Source organism: Canis aureus, chromosome 16, assembly GCF_053574225.1.
Source record: "Canis aureus isolate CA01 chromosome 16, VMU_Caureus_v.1.0, whole genome shotgun sequence".
In the NCBI taxonomy this organism is placed as follows: Eukaryota; Metazoa; Chordata; class Mammalia; order Carnivora; family Canidae; genus Canis; species Canis aureus.
Window position 1 is genome coordinate 1221490 of NC_135626.1, and position 24651 is coordinate 1246140.

Here is a 24651-nt window from a genome sequence, read left to right on the forward strand (position 1 = left end):
TAAATATTTGTTGAAGGATTTTTCACAGCAAACTGTAAGGCAGAAATTATGTTTTTATATATGACGAGACAGACTGGTAATAGAAATAAGGGAATCAGCACTTATGAACTACTTACCATGTGCGAGGGCCTCTGTTAGGTGACAAAAATTTCATTTTTTCCATTTATTTTAGTTTTATAGTTCACTCCTCAAAATAATCCTAAAAGGCCAATATTACTGACTCTGTTACTGAGAAACTGAAAAACACAGATTAAGAGAATAGCCATGAGTTGTAATTAAACTCAAGGCACTTTCCAATGTGACGCCAGATGCCCAACAAAGGCCTGTATGAAAGTAAATCGACTATGCATTAAAAGACATATGAACAAGTAGTTTATAAGCTGTAATGACCTATATATATATACATATATGTATGTTTCATTGCACTGGGAAGTGTGTATGACAGTCTAAGACTTTTCAAAGGTGGCCTGACCATGACAGTTAAAATTATAATCCCAATTTCCATTCCCTGACATTCTCTATGCCTGCTTTATTTTCTCCAACTTTGTTTCCAAAATCTGATATACGCTAATTTTACGTTACTGTTTTTCTCCCCCCTGCCCCAATAGAATACAAGTTTCATGACAGCAGGGATTGCTGTCTGCATATCTAATTTCCAGTACTACTGTACATATACTGTATATATATTGGAAAGACTCAGTATATATTTGTTGAATGAATGAACAGCCAGAAGAAATAGTTTCCTTCTTTAAAGTTCACGGATGTAGACAAAACACAAAAGTTCTCCATTCTCATCTCCAGTTTATTTTTTCTTATGTAAACATATAGAACATTACATCCATGGAAAAACAGCAAGGATTGTTTTATACCAAAGCAACAACTACCTTTCCAAGATTCTTTATACATAAATGCAGTAAACGAAGAGGCTGAACTCAAACATGTTGCATTTCCCCCCATCATATCAGAAACACAAACAACTAAAAGTGAATGTTTTAAATGAATAAATTCAACACTTCACTTTGCCATACCTGCATTTTTAAAAAGATTCCATTTTCTTGGAATTGTTTATACACATCATGCAAACAGACACTGTCCTAGTCCTAGGAATGTTCTGAGATCACTCTGTGCTACTGGGCAGGAATAAATAAGAATAAATAACAACCATCACTTTCACAAAAAAAACCGTTCCCCCCAAGCAAATATCTCAAAGTGCTTACAAAAAAAGGTCACAAGAATCTTACAAGGCACACATAAAACTTAAACATAGTTCAACCATAATTTCTTTTAAACATCAAGGATAGTAGATACCAATTCCTAAAAAACCAGTTTATTACTATTCTTTTACCCTTCCCTCCCATCTCCATCCCTCCTCCACAAAATTTCATCCTAGGAAGCAGAAATAAGAAACGTACTTCAATCACAAACTATTTCTGAAAGGGAAATGTTTTTATACCTACCAGTGGCCAATGAGAGGTCAAATGGGGAAAAAAATTAAACGCTGCAGTATCATCTTCTCCAGTGGAAGAAAAGCATTATTTACTTTAGAAGAATTCTGTCTCCAAAGTAGTACTCAAAGAGCAACATTCATAAAGACACAAAACTCTCCTTTCTTGCTTTCCCCTCTTCTCTGTTCTTAGAAACTCAGGAAGATTTAAGTATAAAATCATTGAATTTTGGACCTAGAAATTATCTTACAAATTGCCAAGTTCAAAGTTATTGTTTTACATATAAATTTAAGAAAAATTGATAGAGAGGTGACCTATCCAATGTCATTAACAAGTGACATGGGGTGGAGGAGGGAGTTAGGAAGTTGGTTTTCTTATCAAAGACAAGAGATGAATTCTTTAGTCTCTCCCAGAGTTAAAATTTTATGGAGAATATATTTTTCACAAAAGTATCACAAAAAGCATATTTGACATTTATAACTATCAACATGTGACCAATCACAAAATTCTTACAAATGGTACAAAGTATATTACAGTCTAAAACGTGGAAGGGCTTTAGAACCTAAATATAGCAGAAATTCTACACAAAGCTGAGGTGAGTAGAGAAGGAATACAACATCTTGAAAGTAAGATGCAACCAGTCAGGCTTCTTTAACTAAAAGTAGTTCCTGCATTTTAGAGAATATGATTTGCCCTGCAATAGATTCTAACCTTTACTTTGACAACAAGTTTTGTGTTATTTGTACATAGGGATAGTAGAGAGCAATGGCTCATAACACAATCAGAAATAGCACTTTCACTAAAATAACCATACAGTCGTAGTTTTGCTTTTGGCACATTTCTGGAAATAGACTAAAACTCTAGGGATGGTTAGGATTTTTGTCAACATGTGGTAAATGAAAAAAGTTATTAACAATCGAAAACACTAATAACTCACCATATTTAAACTGTTCATCTAGTGACAGCAAGATAACATATATTGTCAATTCAAATAAAAAAGGGAATGACTATTGATACACACAACATGGATGAATCCAGTGGCATTTTGTGTGGTGAAAAAATAATCTCACAAGGGAACAAACTACAAAATGAATACTGTGTCATTCCAGAAAAGGCAAAATTATAGCCATAGCAACTGTTGCCAGGATTTAAAGAAAGGTGGAGGAGTGGACTACAAAGCAGCATCATAAGGGGGTTTTTAGGGATGATGGAATGTTCTATTATCCTGATTGCAATGGTGGTTGAACAAATCTACATGTGTTAAAATTCATGGAAATGTAGACCAAAAACAAAGGTCAGTTCTACTACATGTTAACTAAAAAATAAAATACATTTGAAAAAGGAAACAGTAGAGTATCTTTGGTAAAGTTGGGATTTCTAAGAGAAATTTTTCAGAGCTTCATGTCAATGGCATAATTTCACTGGTCATAAAATTATTAAATACAACTTCATTAAATAAAATCAAGAAACTTGGGCCTGATTAATCATTTCTAAACTATGTATACTAACAAATCATGGAAACATTATTTTAAGGAATATTAGCCCACATACAAGGAAATTCTACTACTCCCAAGTGAACTTGAGGTGTGTTCCCTTACAGTTTAAAACAAGTACCTTCGTGCTTAGATTTAGAATCCAACTGCAATTTGCCTTAAAAAAAGAAAAAATTCACTAGTCCTACAAAGAACTAATAATGGATTACGGCATGTTCTTAAGTCTATTTTTGCTGTTATCCTAATTCCTTAAGACTATTATATGGTTATGACTTTACATGTACCTCATTTATCTAGAGTCAAAATCAGAATCTAGAAATATTGTGGGATCCTCTGTCACTAGAACCAAGAATATTTAAGAGAGGAACATTATTTCTCTAGATGTACCACCGAGACTTACACATACTGTATGAGATAAGGCAGCATCCCATTAGCTTTATCATGTCTCCCACACATTGGAACTGATAGTAGAAGTTCAGAAAGAATAACATGTGTAGGCCGACCAAAATGAAGACCAAAAGATGGGGTGTGTGTGTGTGGGGGGGGGGGGAGATGCAATATAACAGATGCTGCATTTCTGTAGTAAAACTTGCCTAACAGAATGATATAAGGCTTACATTGCAAGGTGTGGTTCTAATTACAGTAGATTTTGCCTTTTGAGATCATGCCTGGGTAGCTTTTCACTACTGCTTCTGCCATGGACAGAGGTTAAGTGCTTTTTGAGGGCTGATTTGTGCTTGAAATCCATGTCACAACAATGGCATTTGTATGGGCGATCTCCACTGTGTATGTTCAAGTGGTCCTGAAGCGTGCTCTTAGCAGTAAATGTTTTCAAGCACACGGTACACTGAAAGGGCCGTATGCCCATGTGCCCTCGAATATGCCGGTTGAGATTTTTCTTCTGTGTAAATGTTTTCCCACACTGTAAGCACAGGAAAAGCTTATGCATCTTGAGGTGGCGCAGATAGTTTTCAACATGAAGAAATCCTCGAGGACACCTGGGACACTGGTGCCTCAGTGAATAAGCATCATCCAGGTTCTGCATCTCATTCACTGTCCCATGACTTCCTTCAGTATTCTCACCAAATAAGCTCTGATCTTGATTTCCAGGAACTTCTGCCACTCTGCTCTCAACAGTAGAATTGATCAGGGAGTGCTGTGTTTCAGAGAAATACATGCTTGCTTTTGAAGAGGTACAAGGCTGTGAAAACTGCCCATTTTCTACACCAGCGGTACTGATAGACTCCACATGGAGGATACAAATTTCATTATCTTTAAAACCAATATCTACTGAAGACAGCTCTGGTGACTTCATCTCCTTTCTCTCCGATGTCAACTCTACTGTAGACTGCAAGACATTGCTTTCTTCTTCTTTTACGTGAAAATCGATATTTATAGGACTATCTTCTGAAATTTCGATGATCTCACAGTCTTTATCCGAATTTTCTTCTTCATTCTTAACATCTGGATCAGAGGATTGACACAGGTCGGTATGCTGATTGTTATTTTTCATAGAAAGATCAATTTCCAGATACTTCGACAAAGCTTCTGTGCACTTTTCCACAATGTGAACCATCTGCAGGTAACTAGCAGCAGTCAAATATTTCAAAAGCTCTTTCCTTTTAACTTCAAGTGCTCCAGTATAGCAAGAGAGCAACAGTTTTCTACCAACTTCTGCACTCTGCAAGATGGTGATTCTGACATGTTTTGACTGTGTGAGTAAAAACTGATCTCGCATGAAAGTGGAGCAAGCAGCTAAAATCACCTTGTGCCCCTGGAACTCGGTGTCATTAATATAAATGGACACATCACAAAATAAATTCTGCTGTCTCAAGAGATTCATTTTCTGCAAGACTACATCTCCTTGCTGTTCAAACTGGAAGTGCAGAACATCGGATTCAGCAGCCATGGTCACAATCTAAGCAAAATAAAACACAAACGTTGATGTAAAGGTAGAGAATGCTTTCCTACACTTTGATGGTAAAAACAAACAAAAAAATTCCCAAATCCAAGTTGGGCAAAAGAAGGCTCTAATTCTAATCTAGGTGCAAAGAGTAATCTCCTATGCCACCATCTCAAAACCAAGAAAATGAAAACGCATTTCTCTATGATCTCACGGCACTTACTACACTGAGTTGTACTTGACAGTTTCTGTTTCTCTCCTTGTCTAAGCTTGATCTGTTCTGTGGTCCAAGACACTGCTAATGACCACTACTAAGAGGACTTAACAGAGTTTCCCACACTACAAACTTTAACATCATCTCCAAACTTCCTATTCCCCGTCACTAATGCAGGTCCCTCTTCTTTGCCCTTGGGACCACCGCAAGGTCTTCCAACAGGTCTCCCTGACACCACATCCTCCCATATTCCAAACTTCCCTCCCGAGTGCCACCAGAACGAACATATTCTAAAACTTCATTTTCTTAAAAAAAAAAAAAAAAAAAATTCTCTCTTCTACTTTAAATCCTCCTCTATCTCCAGGACAGCCTAGCCTTCTTAGCAGATACAAGACCCCCTCATTATTTGAGGTACTAACCATCTTTAAGGTCTTATCTTTCCTCTCTTCTCTTTTTCATCTAAGCTCCTTAAATATTGATATTTTCACCACTGCCCAGACAAGATCAGAATACACTTTGGCACGTTACATTCCAACTTCCAGTTCCTCTTTTCCAGCTAGTGATCTGGCTCCTTTAAGACCCAAATCAATGAATCCTGCTGAGACTCCTCCTGTCTCCCCAACGGAGTCCGTAGCTCCCAGAGCATCGTAAAAAGGGTGCTTGGGTCATCTGAGTTCCTGCAGCGAGCCCAGGGGCCAGCACAGAGCAGGTGCAGCGGAGGAAGCATCTGTTGAACCGATCCCGACCCCAGGTGGCCCGAAGATGCCGTAGTTCGCCACAGACAGGTGCTCCCGAGCTAAGGCTGGCAGGACCGCGCGCCTTCTTGGCCGGGTGGTTGCAGCACCAGCCTAGCCCTTCCCGTTCGCGCCTAGCGTCTCTCCTCCTCCTCCTCCTCCTCCTCCTCCTCCTCCTCGCCCACGGCGCTCACTCACCGATTCAGGGAGCCGGAGCCCAGCTTTGCGCGGCAGCTGCGGCCCAGGCCGGAAGGTGGACTTGGCCTGGGAGGAAACACATCCGGTGTCAGCGGCGGCGCGGCGCGCCAGGGTGGGCTGGGCGTCCCGGAAGGACATCCCGAGAGCGTGCCCCGCGCTCCCCGCCCCCACTCCCGGAGCGGCGCAGCGGCGCAGCGGCGCAGCGGCGCCCGAATCCCGCGAAATCCAGCTCTCGGCACGCGAGCCGCGCCCCTTCGTGAGTTCTGTCCAGCGTCCGAGGCGCGCCTGTCGGAACGCCCGGCAGCGGGGCCGCTGGGAGGCCCGCGGGTGTTTGGGGCCGGGCTCTCGTCCCGCCGCGCCACCTACCACTTAAAGCGGCGGAGGGGAGGGGACTGCCAGCTGCTGACCACCGGGGTCTGGCCCCGGCCTCTGGGTCTCCCTCCACTCCTCTGCCGCGTCGCCGTCCCTCAAGCCCCTCCCCGCAGCTGCCAGTTCTGGGCAAACCCAGGCCTTCCAGCCGAACGAGCCCTTGGGGCCGCCTCTTCCCACTTACCCTTCAGAATCTCGCTCATAAGTCACATCATCCCTGAAGCCATCCTGATTGCCCTTGAATTAGTTGGCTCACAGTTGGGAACCTGTGAGCCCTTTGGCTGCCTTCATTATTGCAATTATCATACCTGTATTGAAATCTGTGGCCCACCCGGGCAGAGGTATTTAGGACAGTAATTTATGATCTTTCCACTCCTGAACTCTAGCAATGAGAAGGCATCAAGTACTTACTAAATGAAGGAATGTCTGAGCCAGTTCTTAAAAGCGGTAGCTCTACCCCCTCAGTTAACAGGTTCTCCTGGAAGTGGTTGATCCTACGAACCATTTCAAGTTAACCAGATCTGTTACAGAAGCCAGGCTGAGCATGCTTAATATGTGTCTTAGACAACAGGAGTGAAGAAAGCATTCCTTATTCAGATTCAGGCAATATAAATTAGAGAAGTAGGAGGGAGAGAGAAAAGAAACCACTGACACCAGAGATATAATTTTCACACTTTTATTAAGGAAACTTCCCCGTAATAAGTGAAGAGGTAGTTCATAGTATGTCTAACATACAACAGATTTAGAACAGCTATTCGCCAGCTGAAATAAAATATTCTGGTTTGTTTAGGACAATATTTTAGAAGTGGTGACACTGGTCACCCTCCGTTTATAGAAGATCTTCTAATAAAGTAAAACAAAACCACATCTGATTTACCTCAGAGCCACTTCGGTTAGGAGTTTGTCTTTAAAATTAAATAATAAATAAATAACGGTGACAAGGTAATTAAAAAAACAAACTATGGTAAAGAGAGTCCTTTTTAGTTATCCTGGGGATCCATAAAATATAAATGCAGAATGACTAAAGTTTTAAAAAATCTTCCTCCTCTGTAAGAATATGACTAATTTTGAAAGTCATCTTCCCTTATAAAATGTATTTGATACCAGTTATTTTGACCACTTTGCAACACAATCTAAGAAACATATGTAAACAAGGGGAAAAAAGTCAAGTCCCACCAAAACTAAGAAAATGTCTCACAGAAACAGAACACCTCTCCAGCCAAGAAATGGAGGAGACTGTAAATCACTTCAGTGGTTTGCAGTTGCAAATGGTGAGAACTAGAAGTTTACTGATGAAAAACCATCAAGATACTGATTTTAAGTGAAAGGAGGCAGGGCATTTTCTTTATTATTCCTAGTTTAAATCACCTTCTCTAAGACCACATAAGACTGTATGAAACCATATGAGACCATAAGCTCTGTGAGGGCAGGAACTGCAGGAATCTTACCTTCATATCCTCAGTATCTAGCATAATGCCTGGTAATGAAGGTGCCCAATGTTTCTCAACTGATTGAATGAACCCAGAGATAGTCTCCAACCAAAGAGACCAATCTTATTTGAACCCATGCCTTACAGTCTTGAAACAAGTAACAAAAACAGGACATGAATGTAAGCAAAGGAAGCACTCCAACTTGAAATTTCCCTTTGATGAAATGATGTTCAGAGAAACATTGGTTAATGTTTACTAACATTAATGTTTACTAATGTATACTAACATCTGTTGCATAGATTGGTACTCTTTGGCTGGATCATATAAAAATCAGAATGCTAGGTAGCATCATTAGAACATAAAAATGAGTGACTTTAGGCATAAGATACCTATTAGTCTTATCACTCAGTTTTATTCTCATTTAAGTGTTTTAACAAAAGGTAGAAATTATACCCCAAATCAGGTTCACATGTAAATGCATCAAATTATAACAACTTTAAGAATTCCCTGTGACTACTCAAGTTAAACTTCAGTTTTGGTTTACCTGTACATGCATTCTTGTAGCTCAAAGATAAAAACAGAAAAAATCCTGATGGAAAATAAACACTGCTTCCAGACAACATCAGTTTCACATTTGGATCCTTCTCACATTGTTCTTACTTGTCCTTTCCCTCCCTGACCAGTCACTTCCTTGAGAAGAATGGTATATTCATTCCAACCAAAAAATAATTAATAAAAATACATCCTTCCTGCAATGTTTTGTTTGCAAAATCTGGGCTCTTTCAAAAAGCCAACAGTGTTCCCAAAAGTGAAGCACAAACTGGGAGCTTTTTGCTTGATCATGTAACTAAATCTTTTTAAGCCAAGAGATAGTGAGAAATAAGGAGACATTAGCTCATTCTTAGTCACTTCTCTACTATGGCCAACTTTGGCCAGGCCACCTCTTTGAGCTTTGGATACCCCAATACCCCAACTTAAAAAAAAAAGAGGTGAAGTATATGATCTCTTAAGATTCTCTAAGGACTCTAGGACTATTACCTAAATCTAACTCATGAGTTAAAAGCTACTAAGACTCAAAATTTTATTTCTGAACTATAATATGTGCTTTAGGAAAAACAAGTGTGTTTTCCCATATTGGAAGATTAATTTTGTATTCGTGATCTATTAAACATGGCAAGATGGGACTGTGTACCTTTACAGGAATATCTGAATGCAAAAACTTCATTGCTCTGCTGGGATCCACTTTTATCATCCATTTTAGAAACTAGTGTAGTAGTTGTAAGAGATGGGAATTCAGAGATTATATTGCACCAGACAAAACTCTGAAGGCCAAATTCACCTTTCTGATGGCTAACCTCTTAAACAAAGTCCAGAGAGGGACTCCTAAATAGCCCCTTTTTAGAGAGACCATTATACTTTGGCACATTTTAACTGTGCCTGGAGCAATCTTGACTTCAAATACATCCACAAATAAGTTACACATTAATTATAAGCATTTGGCTTCTTTTTGGGAAGACTTGCTACGTAAGTGCTATTGAACAATTGTACTTCTGTTCTTTGTTAATTAGGCTCCTCATGCTGATCCCTATTTGTCTGTAGGTGTTGCCGAAAAGACTGTACTCTTGTCTCTGTGAACAACTCAGTGACACGAAGTTGGGCCATAATACTGTTGAAGACAGTCCATAACAACCCCAAATACTTCATAGCCAGCTTCAAGACAAGTACAAATGGTAGGAGGCAGATTCATTATCAGTAGGCAATCAACAATAGGCAACTGGAAGCTCTATCACATATACAGGCCAAGAGCACTGTCACCTTATATCTCAGCCTATTTTTTGCCAAAAAACAAAACAAAACAAAACAAAAAACCACCAAAAAAAAACAAAAAACAAAAAAAAACCCCACTATTCGCTTCTCTTAAAATAGCATCTATCAGTGGACTGTAGGTGATGTTATTAACTTACTGGTACCTTCAGAATGTGCCCAGTGAAAAGCCTAAAATAGTGTTAGTCTAAGACAAAAGTCAATGTTAGGTAGACAAATGGAATACTCCTTGGAAAAGGAAAACAGACATCACAGGATAAATAATTCAAAACACAGAATGGGAGAGGGCAAAAGGAAGGCAAGACCACTACAAGTGGTATGTTGCCTGGTCTATTAGTGCTTTGACTCACCCCTACGACCCACACAGAGGCTTTGGAGAAATCACACTAGCAAAATCGCTCCTAAAAAGACTTGAGAGTATTGCCACGTTTTCAATCCATTCTAAGTTGTGAGCATAAAGCCCCTACTCAATTCACACAAGTACTATCATTTCTTAAGTTCAAGACCGCTTGGGCCAGTTTACCTGCATCCAGGACCTGTGTTGCATCAGGCTGTGGCTGACACCCTTTAGAGTCTGTGACTGTTGTACATGCAAAAGAATCAAAATCCACTGTGAGGTCTTGCACATTTCTTTCATTGGCATTATCAAAGCTGTTTTTGCCATGCAGCTGTTTAAGATGTTTCCTCAAAACTGGCTTATGTGCAAAAACCATGTCACAATAGTTACACTTATGGGGCTTATCTCCACTGTGAAGGTTAAGATGATCCTGTAAGGAACACTTCTGAGAAAAGGTTTTCCCACAGATCTTACACTGGAAAGGTTTAATGCCGGCATGTACACGCATGTGTCGATGAAGGTTGCCTTTCTGAGTAAAAGTCTTGCCGCAGAGTAGACACATAAAGAGTTTGTGCATTTTTAAATGGTTGGCGTAGTTCTCCAGGTGACGAAACACCCTGGTACACTTTGGGCACTGGTGATGCCACTGTAGGCCTTTGTCTACACCTCGAATATTAGGCCCAAAGACATCTTTTGAGGCCATGATGATATTATCACTGCCTGTGTAAGAGAGGGCATAATTGTGGAGATGGTTTTGTTCTATTTCACTTACTCTGTTTTCCACAGTTGAATTTATCAGGGAATGCTGGGGCTCTGATGAATGTAAAGCAGTGGGTTCAGAAGAAATAAACTGATTCTGATCTTTTTTACTTCTAACCTCGGATACATCCCCAATAGACTCTACCTTAACAATCTGAATATCACTGTCCTCCATATCCATACTGTCTTCAGATGGATGAATACAAGGTGAATCCTGCTTTGGGGAGCCTCTGGCATCTCCCTGCTGTTCTTTTGACTGGGGAGAAGCACTCTGCGGTTCACATCCCTCTTTACTATCCATTGGTTGTTTTGGCTTTATAAACTTCCACAAGGCCTGCGTGCACCGTTCTACAATGTGGCTCATCTGAAGAAAACTTGCAGCAGTCAAGTAATTGACCAGTTCCATCTCAGGGAATTCCAGAACACCACTATAACAGGATAAGAGCAATTGTCTCCCCACTTCGGAACTCTGCAATATGGAGATTTTCACCTCTCTGGAATCATTCAGTAAAAACTGGTCTCTTAGGAAGGGGGAACCTGCAGCAAACACAATTTTATGCCCTTGTACCTCAATATCATCTATGAGAACTGTAACATCACAAAATTTATTCTCTTCTCTTAATTTGTTCATTTTTTGTAACATTGAATCTCCATAATTTTCAAACTTGAAGTGAAGGAGATCTGATCTTTCAGACATTTTGGCAGACCTAAAGAACAGAAATGTAAAAAGGATGAATTTAAGAAAATTCAAACAATTAAGAAACCTGGATTTTTCCTTGCAAAAACAAATTTGTGTTGTCCTAACTCTTTGTATATAGCCAAATGAACTTTTCTTTGAAAGAGGAAGCTAGTGTAACAGCTTTCAAAGGCTGTTAAAAATTATTCCTTACCAACATCAAGTGTCAACTGCACCTAAAGAGTGGACTTGTATCAGCGCCAGTAGTTTGGCATCCATTCAACTTTCTAAGATACTTAATACAGGAATAGTACTTGAGTTACTCCAAGAGCATTTTTTTTTTTTTTTTGGCTTCTCAAATGAGAATTCTATCAGGTCTCAAAAACAAAGTAAAAACATCCCAACAAGTAATAATAAAGTAACTATTTTCTTTTGCATGATAGGTGAACCTGCTTCTTCAAAGACAAAATGTTCTCCTTTGCTTTCTACCTTAAAGAACTCCATTGACTGTGCTTGCCCCATTCCTGAGTAAACCCCCTTCTATTTAAGCTGATGTGCATTTATTCATACAAGCATTTCTGCAATCAACCAAAAGTCACAGACTAAAAGAGACAACGTTAAGACAGTGTTAAAGGCACAGGTCTTTATCCTGTGCATTTTGGACAAACCTAAAATCTCAAGTAACATTTCTTGGTATAGAAAGTAAATAAAATATTTGATATAGGAAAACCAGAGGAGCCACTTGATGGCAATCTGAGTAGGAATAAAGTCAATCAAATTAATACCTTATAGATTCTGTTCTTTCTTCTTTATTCCTCTTTATCTATCCATCACTAATCAACTGCACTACTAGAACAGAATCATAAATGTTTCTTGGGTTCCAGCTTCTATTCCTTGTAATACAACTTCTACACCACATGTCAACTTTAAACCAAATAATAATAATTAAGGTAAACACTGGCATAACCCATTCAACCATGGAGAAAGTGTTTGCCAAACTCTTTGCCTATCTGTTCCTTTATATAGAATTCCTTTGGAGAAAGTCCCTATGTTCTGATTTTTTTTTAAGATTTTATTTATTTATTCATGAGACACACACACACACACACAGAGAGAGAGAGAGAGAGAGAGAGAGAGGCAGAGACACAGGCAGAGGGAGAAGCAGGCTCCATGCAGGGAGCCTGATGTGGGACTTGATCTCTGGTCTCCAGGATCACACCCTGGGCTGAAGGCGGCGCTAAACCACTGAGCCACCCAGGCTGCTCCCTATATTCTGATTCTATACTATCTAAATGATTTTCTGAAAATTCGGATTCCCATGTTTCTCTCTAAAGAGAAGGATGAATTAAGTATGACAACATGATAATTCCAGTCCACCAGTCATTGTAAAAATAATAAATTGACACTTAGTTTATATACTAGTTTTCTGTAAGATCAGTAGGTATAACAGCTTCTACTCTTGAAAAACAGCTCTATATTCTCAATGCATCAGTAAATTCACCTTGAATTTTGTGAATTCATCAACTCCAGACTTGAGAATCACATGAGACAATCAGGGATAATTGGCCACATATAGAGCCTGAAGCCCGATGTTTATAATCTTATCTTCAATAACAGTGACTTACCAAAGGCTCATAGGACACTAGCTCTTGAAACAGAGTCCAGGTCTTACTCATACTACGTAGTAGCTGGTGCATGACAGTACTCTACTGACTCCAGGCCTTAGCATAATTTTTTTTTAAGATATTATTTATTTATTTGAGAGAGAGTAAGAGTGAGAGATCACAGAGGGAGAGGGAGAAGCAGATTTGCTGTGGAGCAGAGAGTCTGATGTGGGGCTCAATCCCAGGACCCTGAGATTATGACTAGAGCCAAAATGCATACCTCAATAAACTGAGCCACCCAGGCACCCCAGCACAGTTATGTCTTTAGTCTAGAACACTACTCCTGGCTAATTCTGACTTTTTCCCTTCCTTCCTCCCTGCCTTCCTAAGTAATTTCTACACCCAACATGGGGCTCAAATTCATGACCCCAAGAGCAAGAGTGGGATGCTTTACCAACTGAGCCAGCCAGGTACCCCATCATTTCTTTATTTCCTGAGACACCTCTTAGACTAGAACCGTTGTCTCTACTGGACCCATAGTATAGCACTTCTATCATAACACTCAAAATACTTTATAAAGTACTTGTTCCTTCCCCTCCAAACTGCAAACTTCATGGCACTACAGGGAAACATCTCCATCCCACTCAATGAGGCTAATGCTGAGAACCTGCATCTTCTACGGCAAAACTCTTTCCTTTTGCTTCAAATTCTACTTACTGCAGCCACATTACTGGTCAGACCCTCTTTTACTCAAACTGGTGTGCATTCCCATCACCCAGTATTGTACTAAACACATGGTAGGTACTCAGATTTGACAGTGGAAGGAAGGAAGAACTGTGGTTAGGAAGATCAGCTCAGAGCCTGTAAAAGCATTACAGGTCTGAGGCCATGAGAGCCTAGAAAGGAACGAAAATGGGAATAAGGAGAAAGGAAAAGGGACGCCTGGGTGGCTCAGCAGTGGAGCGCGTCTGCCTTTTTGGCTCAGGGCGTGATCCTGGAGTATGGGAATCAAGTCCCACATCCAGCTCCCTGCATAGAACCTGCTTCTCCCTATGCCTATGTCTCTGCCTCTCTCTGTGTCTTTCATGAATAAATAAATAAAATCTTTAGGAAAAAAAGGAGTAAAGAAAACTAATAAAAGATATTTTGAAGAACTTGATAACTGACTAGATACAGAGAATGAAAACAAAACAAAACAAAAGGAATGTGTAAAGGTTCCAAACTTAAGAATTCAGCTTGAATGAAACGGTCATTGGAAGAGAGATGAAATGTAGGAGGGAGAACTGGCATGGCACAGGTTTATTAACAAAAATAGATCTACATAAATTATAAGCTTTTCTTTTGTATGGCATTCTGAATGTACAAGTAACGAATAATCATAATAAAGATGAAAAAGGAAGAAGGATGTAGAGAAGCAAATGCAGCATCAGAGAAAAGATGGTGAATATCAAATTAAAAGGAAAAAATCTAGGATTTATAAGGAACATATTAATAAAGAAAGTAGCAAAATTGTATTATCACTGGTTAGTTTTAGCAATTACAGTAGCCTCATATATTAGTTCTGGAAACAGTGAATGCCCCAATTTTTAACCAGAAGTTATAAAAATGACTGTTGTTTCAAGTGGCCAAACAAAAGGGACATTCTTTTTTAGACTTTAGCTTGTCCTCAGTCTATCCCGAGGTTAGTATTTTCCTATGCACACCCAAAAAAAGATCATTAATTCCCTCCATCTATAAGATGATAATACTCAGAGTGCTTTAGACATTATCCTCAGGGATAATTGTTCCTTGAAACTCCAAGAAGAGGAGCTGGGATACTTCCTATCAGTCTCAAGAAACCTAACAGTGGGAGCAGCCCAACAGGTAAGGTACCCCAGGAAAGTGCTTAGTTTGATTTCTTTGATATAGTCCAAGAATGTGAGGAAGGAAAATTTGTTCTATTTACTTTAAAAAGTTTTGCCTGTCATGTGTCAGTGTACTCTATTGGGTGCCTTTGATAAACTCATATTTCTGGGTTACATAAGTTTATTCCTTCAATCAATTCCTCTCACTAGTTTCTCTTTTCAATGCAATGTTGGTTATTTGAGGACAAGGACCAACTGTTGCTTTATACACAGTGCATTCAACAAAACCCAGCAGAATAATTAACTCTTTAACGTTCCCTAAGAAATTATTATTATGCTACGGTAAAGAGGCCCTTCATTATCACCATACCCGCTTTTTAAAAAAATTGTACTTATTTATTTGACAGAGAGAGAGACGGCGAGCATAGGCAGAGGAGAGGGAGAAGTAGGCTCTCCGCTGAGCAGGGAGCCCAACTCGGGGCCCAATCCCATGACCCTGGATCATGATGATCAGAGCCAAAGGCAGACACTTAAGTAACCGAGCCACCCAGGTACCCCAATCATATCCTCTTTTGAGTGTCCTGGGGGAAAATTCCTTTCTAGGGTTTGTTACTAAAATAGGTTTAACAATGCAAAACCAAATTTTAAGCAATTTTTTTTTACTTTTAAAAAGTGTTAAAATTAAAAGGAATAATTGTATTTCTTATAAACTGGTTTAACAAGAGAAAGGATAGCTAGCTTATCTTTACTGAAGCCTTGTTATGTCCAAGGTATAGTGCTAAATGCTTTACCTAAATTGACCCACCTAATCCTCAAAATCCCTAAGAGGTAGGTATTATCATCATTCCCATTTTGTATATGGGGAAACTTAATCTTGGGAGGATATAAGTAGCTTGGTCAACTTATGAGAGGTAAAAAGTATTAAGTGTTAGAGCTGGAACTTGGGCCCAAGCTATGTGATGCCAAAGTTCACGTACTAAACAAGAGTAGCTGAAGTTTTATCTTATGAGTAATGTTAACTGTGTAACTGTTCAGACTTCCCTCCTCATATCCATTCAGCTGTACATTTAATGATGTCATACTTTTATGTATTCAGTTGTGCTTCAATACAAAGTTTATGTTTAAAAACAAAAATTAGGATGTAAAGCCAAATTTGTGTCAAGTCTACAGGACTTTAATAGTAAGCTATTTATGTACTAGTTGTATTTTTTTAAAGATTTATTTATTTATTTTTATTTATGATAGACACACAGAGAGAGAGAGAGAGAGAGGCAGAGACACAGGAGGAGGGAGAAGCAGGCTCCATGCCGGGAGCCCGACGCGGGACTCAATCCCGGGACTCCAGGATCACGCCCTGGGCCAAAGGCAGGCGCCAAACCGCTAAGCCACCCAGGGATCCCCTGTACTAGTTGTATTCTTGATTGCATTTTATTCCTTTATCTTTGTTTTACACTCATTTCTCACCTATTTTTAACTTCATCTTTTGTATTTATATTTGTATACTAAATCTGAATGCCATTTGCAAATAACAGTAGTTAACTTCTAAGTACAGTAGTAGTTATAAGTTTCATAAAAATCACTCACATACTTCTAGACTATGGTAGAACTTCGAGTAGTTCAAAGAAAGTAAAGAACTTATCAGGTAGAATAGAGACTTGGTCACCACATTCTGTTGATTCTTTCCTCAGAATGACTTCTAAATTCTTTCTTTATTCTATCATTGCCATGGTTTAGGCCCTTATCCTCTATCACCTAGGTGACTGCAATTAAATTTGCATACCACTGAGTTTTTATTAGCAAGCCTTTGTTTTTTTTTTAAGATTTTATTTATTAATTTGAGAGAAAGAGTGAGTGAGCCAGAGAGAAAGAATGCGCAGGAGAAGGGGAAGAAGGAGAAGTAGACTCACCACTGAGCAGGAAGCCCGATGTGGGATTCCATCCCAGGACCCTGGGATCATATCCTGAGCCAAAAGCAGACATTTCACCAACTAAGTCACCCAGGCACCTCTATTAGAAAGATTTGAATGACCTATTTCTTAAATATCAATGTAATAGGAATACTCTCACTTAAAATCACTTTCTCTTTGCTATATTTATACAGTTCTTCCATAATTCTCTCCATAACAAATGTGCCAACTGATCTGAAAATTTCCCCTTGTTCAAACAGGAGTAACCAAAAAGGACCAGTGGATATTCTAAGTTGGACAATGTTTACTGCTGTGCTACAGACAGTGAGAAAATACCCAAATTTCTTATTTCAAATACTTCTAATTACATAAAAGTAAAATTTTTCTAATCCATATAATAAACTCCCAAGCTATATGTCTATTTTCACATCTACCTCATAAACGTACCCTTATCTTTCAGCTTAGCACTCATAACTACCTAGAAATCTTTGTTTCTAATTAACACTGTATTCCATTTTTTAAAAAGGTTGCATTACATTACAATCTTTCTCCCTATCAACCTCAATCTTTTTCTTCATTTGGGTAACTTTCATGACACTACATTCTCCAACTTAACAATCTTTTGTTTTGTTTTTACTTTTCACTATAAGAAACATATATAGAAATATATCCTTCCTGGAAAGTTTTTGAACATTATAGATACTATAAAAGTCCCCCTTCCCAACCATTTTCCACTTACTACTGAGTTTAAATTTGCTCCTTTTTTACTCTCCTTTCCCCCATTTGAAAAATAATACTTCTATATGCCCAGGCCCAGAATATATGACCATGTTTCTTACACATAAATTAAATATATCATGTGGCAACTTTCTTTTTTCATTCATTAGTTTTGACAGCTCTGTGTGTTGACTATAGATCTAGTTCATTCTTTTTTTTATTTTTATCTTTTTAAATAATTTTTATTATTGATTCATGAGAGACACAGAGACACAGGCAGAGGGAGAAGTAGGCTCCCCACAGGGATCCCAATGTTGGGACTTGATCCCCGGACCCTTGGATCACACCCTGAACCAAAGGCAGGTGCTCAATCGCTGAGCCACACAGGTATCCCTCTAGTTCACTCTTTTTAAACTGTTGTACAGAAATGGGCAAGTTGCTTAACTACTGGCCTCCACTGTCCACCACTCTTTTGCTTGTTTCCTCTTCAAGGGTCCAATAAACTGTGTAAAGGTAAGTATATCCTTCAAAGCTTAGTCTTCTGATTTCTTGCTGTTTTTTTTTTCAAGACTCAATAAGTTAGGGAATATTACAGGGGATGATCATGGGTCTGGTCTTATGATGTCTGGCCAGAGAATCTTACATGATGGAAAGGGAAAGATTCATTAGCTAGCTGGATATGGGACTGAAGGTGAAGAGGAGAGAAGATGTGGTTATAGATAGTAAGTGAAAAATGAAACATGGCATAAATTGACCTATTTGTGAAAGAAACGGACTTAAAATGATACTGATTCAAGAGGATCTAAGACAGGAAGAGAGAAATAAAAAACAAATATGTAATAAAAAAAATAAATCCATTACTTACCTTCTCAATTAGGGTCTCCTTCCAAGCCTCTCCATTTTTTATCAATGAACCTATCTTTGCTTAAAATTTTCCCTCTCCTTTCACTCCATATTCAGTCATTGCTTAGTGCAGTGTATAAAACTGTGGATTCTGGAGCCGTATTTCCAAGGATGAAAACCCTCACTAGCTGTGTGATCCTGGGCTAGTTACTTAACTACTTCTGTGCTTCATTGTTCCCATCTGTCAAATAGTAATATTATTTCATAGGGTTGTTATGGGAAATTAAAAATTAAGTTAATGTCTTAAAGAAGTTAGAACAGTGTCCTGGAATGAGTTTGATAAGCATTTGCTAGGTGAGTAAACCAATAAAGCCTGTCAACTTTCTTTGTGAAATACTTCACCAGTGGCCTTTTCTCATTCTCATTTAATACCAAACCACTTGAGGTCTCCATTATTTCATAAATCATCACCTCATCACACTACTAAAATTGCTTTTTAAAAAGGTCTCTAATTATCTCTTTTTAAAAAAAGTAATCTCTATGCCCAACACGGAGCTCAAACTCATGACCCCAAGATCAAGAGCTGCCTGCTCTACTGACTGAGCCTAGCTAGGTGCCCCACTAATGATTTCTTACTTCAGAAATGCAATCTCCCACCCCCCCTCCCTAAATGCTCTACATGAATTGTCCCAGTGGACTTCCTCAAAATTCCCTTCTCTCGATTCTGAGTCTTCTTGGTTGCTGGAACTCTGTACTATTATACATTATCTCCTATCTCTTTTTTTGCTATCCCACCAATTCCTCTCTCTGCTTCATAAATGTAACCATTCCCCCCAAATATTCTCATCTTTCTTACTACTTCCTTCCTGATGCCAAATATTACAGTACTTCTATGCCAATGACTCAAACTCTTACCTCTAGCTACAACACTGGGGGCTGAGCTGCAGATCTGCATTTCCAACTCTATACTGGACAGTTTTATATGGCTACTCCATTATACCTTTAATTCATCATATACAAAAACTAAATTTGTAACCTACGAGTTTATGGTTTTATTGCATCAACATTTTCCAAACGCCAAAGGCCTAAAACCTAGGAATCAGCTTTGTCACCTCTTTCTCCCTCAACATTCAGTTTATTCTGGTGTTTTCACACCATTCACTCCAGCATACTTTCCTTCTTTCCAGTAACGCTGTCATTTTCTCCATTTCAGGACTTCATTAACTTTCACTAGGCTAATTCCATTACTTCTTCATAAGAGTTCCCAATAAGAGTACCCAGGCATTAGCTGAAGAGTCCATAACCAGCTTATAGACATTTGTTTTCTATAGGCTGACTTATAGAACAACAAGGCTTTCTACAGTGCAAATCTGATTGTAGAAGTCTCCGGTTTAAAACCACCCATCTCCTTTAGGGGGTTAAATCTCTCACTATCTGGGTCTCAGCCCACTTTCCCAGCCTCTTATCTCATCCTATGCACAAGAGCCGCCCCGTATTTCCTCCTCTTCACACACAAGTCACGCTGTCAATCGTTCACAGCCTTGCCAACTGTTCCGTCCGTCTGAAAAACTCTTCTCCACTTTATCCTCTCCAAGAAGTGTGATTCAGACAATCACTTTCTTCCTTCAGGCTTCCTAGCAACTGCCCGTTAGGTAGTTCACACACAGAGGACTGACATATATCGCAGGGGCATTATTTGTTTGTATCTGGCTCCCAAACTTGACCCTGGAAAATTGGAAAGGTACCTTCCGAAGAAGCCCCAGTGCCTGGCGTAGCGCCAGTAACAGAAAAGGTGCTACCTGGGGGAAAACCCCGGCAGAAGGGCAACCTAGGTCAGCACGCACAGCGAGTCGAGCAGGCGGGCACTAAGGCCTTCCCGGGGCCTCAGCTCCAGCACTTCCTACAACCTGCTCGAGGCCGGCGTCCAAACCAACCGCTGGGCCCTGGGCTGGGGTCCCGGGAGAAGGTAGGTCCCTGGGGTAGAGTTAGGATCCCCACATCAGACGCCGGGAAGGGAAAGGGGCGGGGCCCAGCGTCGGCCCGGCCACGGGTTCCTTAAATAGCCCGGGCCCAGGCCAGCTCCTCGCCCCCGTCCCAGAGCAGGTCCCAGCCAATCCAGGGCCCCAAGGGGGCTCCCTCTTGAGAGACCCCGTACCCATGCCCGGCGCTCCGGCCGCCTCCGCACTTACAGACCCGAGGGAAGGCCACCGTCAGGATCCGGCACCGCCAGGAGCTCCGGCCCCTCGGGGCTCCGGGAAGGGGGAGGGGCAGGGAACCCGAGCCAAAGGGGGACCCAACGGAACCGGAAGGGCAGCCCTCGCCAGACGAAACAACTTCCAGGTCCCTTGGTCCTCTCCACCAATCAGAAGGCTCGGAGGGCTACGGGGCCCGGGGAGGGACTTTGCGCGCGGAGAGCAGGGTGCGGCGTAACCGAGGGTCTTGCTGCGTGCGCCTCGCGGGCGACCCGGAGGTCTGGGGGCTCTCTCGTGTCCCGGGTTCAGGCCCTGCGCTCTTCACCCCTCCTCAGCGGCTCCTCTGAAGCTGAGCCTCCGCCTCCTGCGGCCCTCCTGGGTTTGAAGGGCGCCGCCGCACTGAATCCTTGGTAAGCCCCCCCCCGCCTTGGGGAGGCGGACTCGCCGCGCTGGGACCCTGGAAGCACAAGGCGGTTTAGGCACCTCGCTTTTGGATGTTGGCGTTTCCCAGAGATCCGGGATTCCCGTGGCTTCCGTTGCCGAGGGCGCGCTGACCGTTCACAAGTCGCTCTCGCAGGCCGAGACTGGCTCCGAGCGCCAGGGCCAACGGCAGGAAAAACCTAATTGTCCGAATCTTAGGGTGCCGTTATCTCAAGGCCATGTGCAGACCTGCGCCCTGCGGCCTGTATGGGTCCTTGCGTTGGGAAACGGCGTCGTCCACGCAGTCCTGCGGACCAGGAAACTTGATCATCAGTCTAGTCCTTTTCCTTCTGCTTGTCAATCCAGTCGCTTGCTGGGCTCTCTTTTTGTTTCTTGGCAGCGTTGGCGGGTGGGGGGTTGTTATTATAGTAAAACATGGTATCTGTCATTTTAATCTTTTCTAAGTGTAAAGTTCGGTAGCATTAAGTACATTCACAGTGTTGTCCAACGGTCAGCACAGTTGTATCCGACTTCATTCTTCTGTACGTGGATATCGTTTTTCCAGCACCGGTTCTTGACAAGACTGTCCTTTACCAACCTTTGAATGGTCTTGTCATCCTTTTTTTTTTTTTTTTTTTTGTCTTGTCATCTTTGACCGTATATGAGACGGCTTATTTCTGGGCTCTCTATCCTATTACATTTGAGGAAGTATGAGTCCTCCAACCTGATGCTTTTTCCTTTTCTTTTTCTTTTTTTTTTTTTTAAGATTTTATTCATGAGAGAGAGAGAGAGAGAGAGAGAGGCAGAGTCACAGGCAGAGGGAGAAGCAGGCTCCATGCAGGGAGCCCCACGTGGGACTTGATCCCAGACTCCAGGATCACGCCCTGGGCTGAAGGCGGCGCTAAACCGCTGGGCCACCCGGGCTGCCCAATTTTACTTTTTTCAAAGGTTTTACTTATTTATTCATGAGAGACACACACAGAGAGAGAGAGAGGGGGGCAGAGTCGCAGGCAGAGGGAGAAGCAGGCTCCATGCAGGGAGCCCCACGTGGGACTCGATCTTGGGTCCCCAGGATCACGCCCTGGACCGAAGGTGGTGCTAAACCGCTGAGCCACCTAGGGCTGCCCCAACTTGATGCTTTTTCAAGATTCTTTTGGCCCTTTGAAACTCCAGATAAATTTGAGGATGACCTTTTACATTTCTGAGAAATAGGTTGTAATTTTGATATAGTGTTGAATCTGTAGATCACTTTGGGTGGCATTGCTATTTTAACAAGTTTAAGTCTTGCTACCCGTGAATACACAGTGACTTTCCATATACTTAGGTGTTCATTAATTTCAGCAATGTTTTCAAGCTTTCAGGGTATTTAATTCTTTTTGATAATATTGTGAACAGAAGTTACTTTCTTCATTACTTTTTCATATTGTTCATTGATGGTATGTAGAAACAGCTGATTTTTCTGTGTTGGTATTATACTCAGTAACATCACTGCATTTGTTTTTGTTTTTGTTTTTCTTTTTTTTGTTTTTTTGTTTTTTTGCTTTAGTAGCTTTCTTTAGGGTTCTTTGAGGTTTTCCATATATAGTCATGTTGTCTGAATAGAGATAGTTTTACCTTTTCCTCTCCACAATTTGCCTTTTATTTCTTTCTTGTCTAATAGTTGTGGTTAGAACTTCCAGTTAAACGTTTAATAACAGCAGTAAAAGGAGGCATCTTTGACTTGATCCTGATCTTAGAGAGGTTGCTAAAGTATTCAGTATAGTGTGAGATGTGAGTTTTTCACAAATATCTTTATCATGTTGAGGAATTTCCCCCACTAACTCGTTTTCTGAGAGATTTTATTATGAAAAGCATTATAGTCTGTCAAATGTCTTTTCTGCATCCATTGAGATAATCATGTGCTTTTTTCCTCTTTGTTTTATTAATGTCGTGTATTACATTGATTGATTTTTATGTTGAACCACCTTGCATTCCTGCAATAAATCCCACTTGGACGTAGCGAATAATCCTTTTTTTTTTTTTTTTTTTTAATTTTTATTTATTTATGATATCAGAGAGAGAGAGAGAGAGAGAGAGAGGCAGAGACACAGGCAGAGGGAGAAGCAGGCTCCATGCACCGGGAGCCTGACGTGGGACTCGATCCCGGATCTCCAGGATCGCGGCCTGGGCCAAAGGCAGGCGCTAAACCGCTGCGCCACCCAGGGATCCCGCGAATAATCCTTTTAATATGTTGTTGGATATGATTGTCTTACATGTTAAGGATTTTAGCATCGATATTCATAGGAGATATCTGTCTATAATGTACTTACGTATTTATCTGGCTTTGGTATCGGGATAATGAAGGCCTCATAGAATGAGTTAGGAAGTATTTTCTCTTTAATTATTATTATTTTTTTTTTTGGAAGGATTTCAGGGGGATTGGTGTTATTCATGAAATGTTTGGTGCATTTCACTGGTGGTCATCTGGGAAAGGACTATTTGTGAAAGGTATTTTTTTGTGTGTGAAGATTTTATTTATTTATTCGAGTGAGAGGCAGAGACACAGGCAGAGGGAAAAGCAGGCTCTCATTGTGGAGCCGGTTGTGGGACTCGATCCAAAGACCCCAGGATCATGCCCTGAGCCGAAGGCAGACGCTCAACCACTGAGCCACCCAGGTTCCCCTTGTGAAAGGTTTTTGACTCATTTAATCTCTTTCCTTGTTATCTGTGTTGAGATTTTTCTATTTCTTCTTGAATCAGTTTAGATAATTTGTGTTTCAAGGAACTTGTTTCTTTTCCAGATTGTATAATTTGTTGGTATACAGTTGTTCATAGCATTCTTTTATAATCTTTTTATCTCTAGAAAGTCAGAAATAATATCCTCACTTTGTTTCTGATTTTAGTTATTTGCATAAATATTTGTTGATTTTGTTCTTTTCAAGGAAACAGCTTTTGGTTTCATTGATTTTTCTTTTTTTCTGTTTTGTAGTTTATTTTCACTCTAATCTGAGTGAAATTTCTAGTTTTTGAGTGTAATTTTGAGTGTAATTTCTAGTTTTTGTTTTGTGAGGTAATAAGGTTAGGTGAGGTAATAAGGTTTTGTTTTGTGAGGTATAAAGTTAGGGTATTATTTTGAGATCTTCTTAATGTAGCTGTTTTCAACTCTAAATTTCCCTCTGATCAGTGCCCTCATTGCATCCTATCAGTGTGGTCTTTTGTATCATTTTCATTCATTTCTAAATATATTCTAATTTCCCTTTTGATTTTTTCTTTGACCCTTTGGTAGTTTAAGTGCATGTTGCATAATTTACACGCGTTTGTGAATTTTCCAGTTTTCCTTCTGTTACGATTTCTAACTTTATTCCATTGTGGTTGGAATAGATACTTTGCATGATACCTCTCTTTTAAAATTTATTGAGACTTGTTTTGTGGCCCAATTATATGGCCTGTCCTGGAGAATGTCCCATGTGAATGTAAAAAGAATGTGTATTCATTCTTCTGTTGTTGGATGTACTGTTCTATACATATCTGTTAGGTTTAGTTGGTTTATCATGATGTTCAGGTCCTCTGTTTCCTAACGTATCTTCTATCTGGTTGTTCTATTCATTATTGAAAATGAAGTATTGAAGTTTTCCAACTTTTATTGTAGAACTGTTTATTCTACCCTTTAATTCTGGTCATTTTTGCATCTGTATTTTGAAGGTCTCTTACCACATATGTTAAGGATTATAATTTTTATATAATCTTGCTTTATTGAACTTTT

At 40.2% G+C, this 24651-nt stretch overlaps 3 protein-coding genes and 1 long non-coding RNA gene across 15 annotated transcripts in view; 2 read left to right on the top strand and 2 right to left on the bottom strand.

The window, feature by feature from the left end:
- Nucleotides 1-781: 781 nt before the first annotated feature.
- ZBTB6 (zinc finger and BTB domain containing 6) lies at nucleotides 782-20569 on the bottom strand. Of its 3 annotated transcripts, none has more exons than XM_077850580.1 (2): nucleotides 20487-20569; nucleotides 782-4856 (listed from the first exon to the last, which is right to left on the bottom strand). In XM_077850580.1, the coding sequence occupies exon 2, from the start codon at nucleotides 4845-4847 to the stop codon at nucleotides 3576-3578; it is 1272 nt and encodes a 423-aa protein (XP_077706706.1). In that variant the 5' UTR covers nucleotides 4848-4856; nucleotides 20487-20569; the 3' UTR covers nucleotides 782-3575. The 3 variants fall into 3 exon arrangements, with proteins under 3 accessions (XP_077706706.1, XP_077706703.1, XP_077706704.1); XM_077850577.1 differs by lacking the exon at nucleotides 20487-20569 and adding an exon at nucleotides 5988-6147; XM_077850578.1 differs by lacking the exon at nucleotides 20487-20569 and adding an exon at nucleotides 5475-5956.
- On the top strand, nucleotides 6272-18669 carry LOC144285478 (uncharacterized). The gene is made up of 3 exons (XR_013353726.1): nucleotides 6272-9516; nucleotides 15238-15381; nucleotides 16076-18669. It is a non-coding gene; the product is annotated as an uncharacterized LOC144285478 (long non-coding RNA).
- Nucleotides 7019-20611, bottom strand: ZBTB26 (zinc finger and BTB domain containing 26). 5 transcript variants are annotated; one of them, XM_077850582.1, is made up of 2 exons: nucleotides 20491-20611; nucleotides 7019-11413 (listed from the first exon to the last, which is right to left on the bottom strand). In XM_077850582.1, the coding sequence occupies exon 2, from the start codon at nucleotides 11401-11403 to the stop codon at nucleotides 10078-10080; it is 1326 nt and encodes a 441-aa protein (XP_077706708.1). In that variant the 5' UTR covers nucleotides 11404-11413; nucleotides 20491-20611; the 3' UTR covers nucleotides 7019-10077. The 5 variants fall into 5 exon arrangements, with proteins under 5 accessions (XP_077706708.1, XP_077706711.1, XP_077706709.1 ...); XM_077850585.1 differs by having other exon boundaries at nucleotides 20487-20607; XM_077850583.1 differs by having other exon boundaries at nucleotides 20453-20574.
- Nucleotides 20612-20690: 79 nt separating this feature from the next.
- Nucleotides 20691-24651, top strand: part of RABGAP1 (RAB GTPase activating protein 1) — a 167569-nt gene continuing 163608 nt past the window's right edge. For 3 of the 6 annotated variants that reach the window (XR_013353715.1, XR_013353716.1, XR_013353717.1), the window contains exon 1: nucleotides 20691-20899. The gene's annotated coding sequence lies outside the window, so the exon portion shown is untranslated. The remainder of the gene's footprint in view (nucleotides 20900-24651) is intronic. The other 3 variants (XM_077850553.1, XM_077850558.1, XM_077850555.1) reach the window with 1 other exon arrangement.

Excerpts from the sequence above, each read along its gene's own strand:
- ZBTB6 (XM_077850577.1), bottom strand. The coding sequence starts at position 6,125 with ATGTCCTTCCGGGACGCCCAGCCCACCCTGGCGCGCCGCGCCGCCGCT. Across the intron at positions 4,857-5,987 it reads GGCTCCGGCTCCCTGAATCG|ATTGTGACCATGGCTGCTGA; the intron begins GTGAGTGAGCGC and ends TATTTTGCTTAG.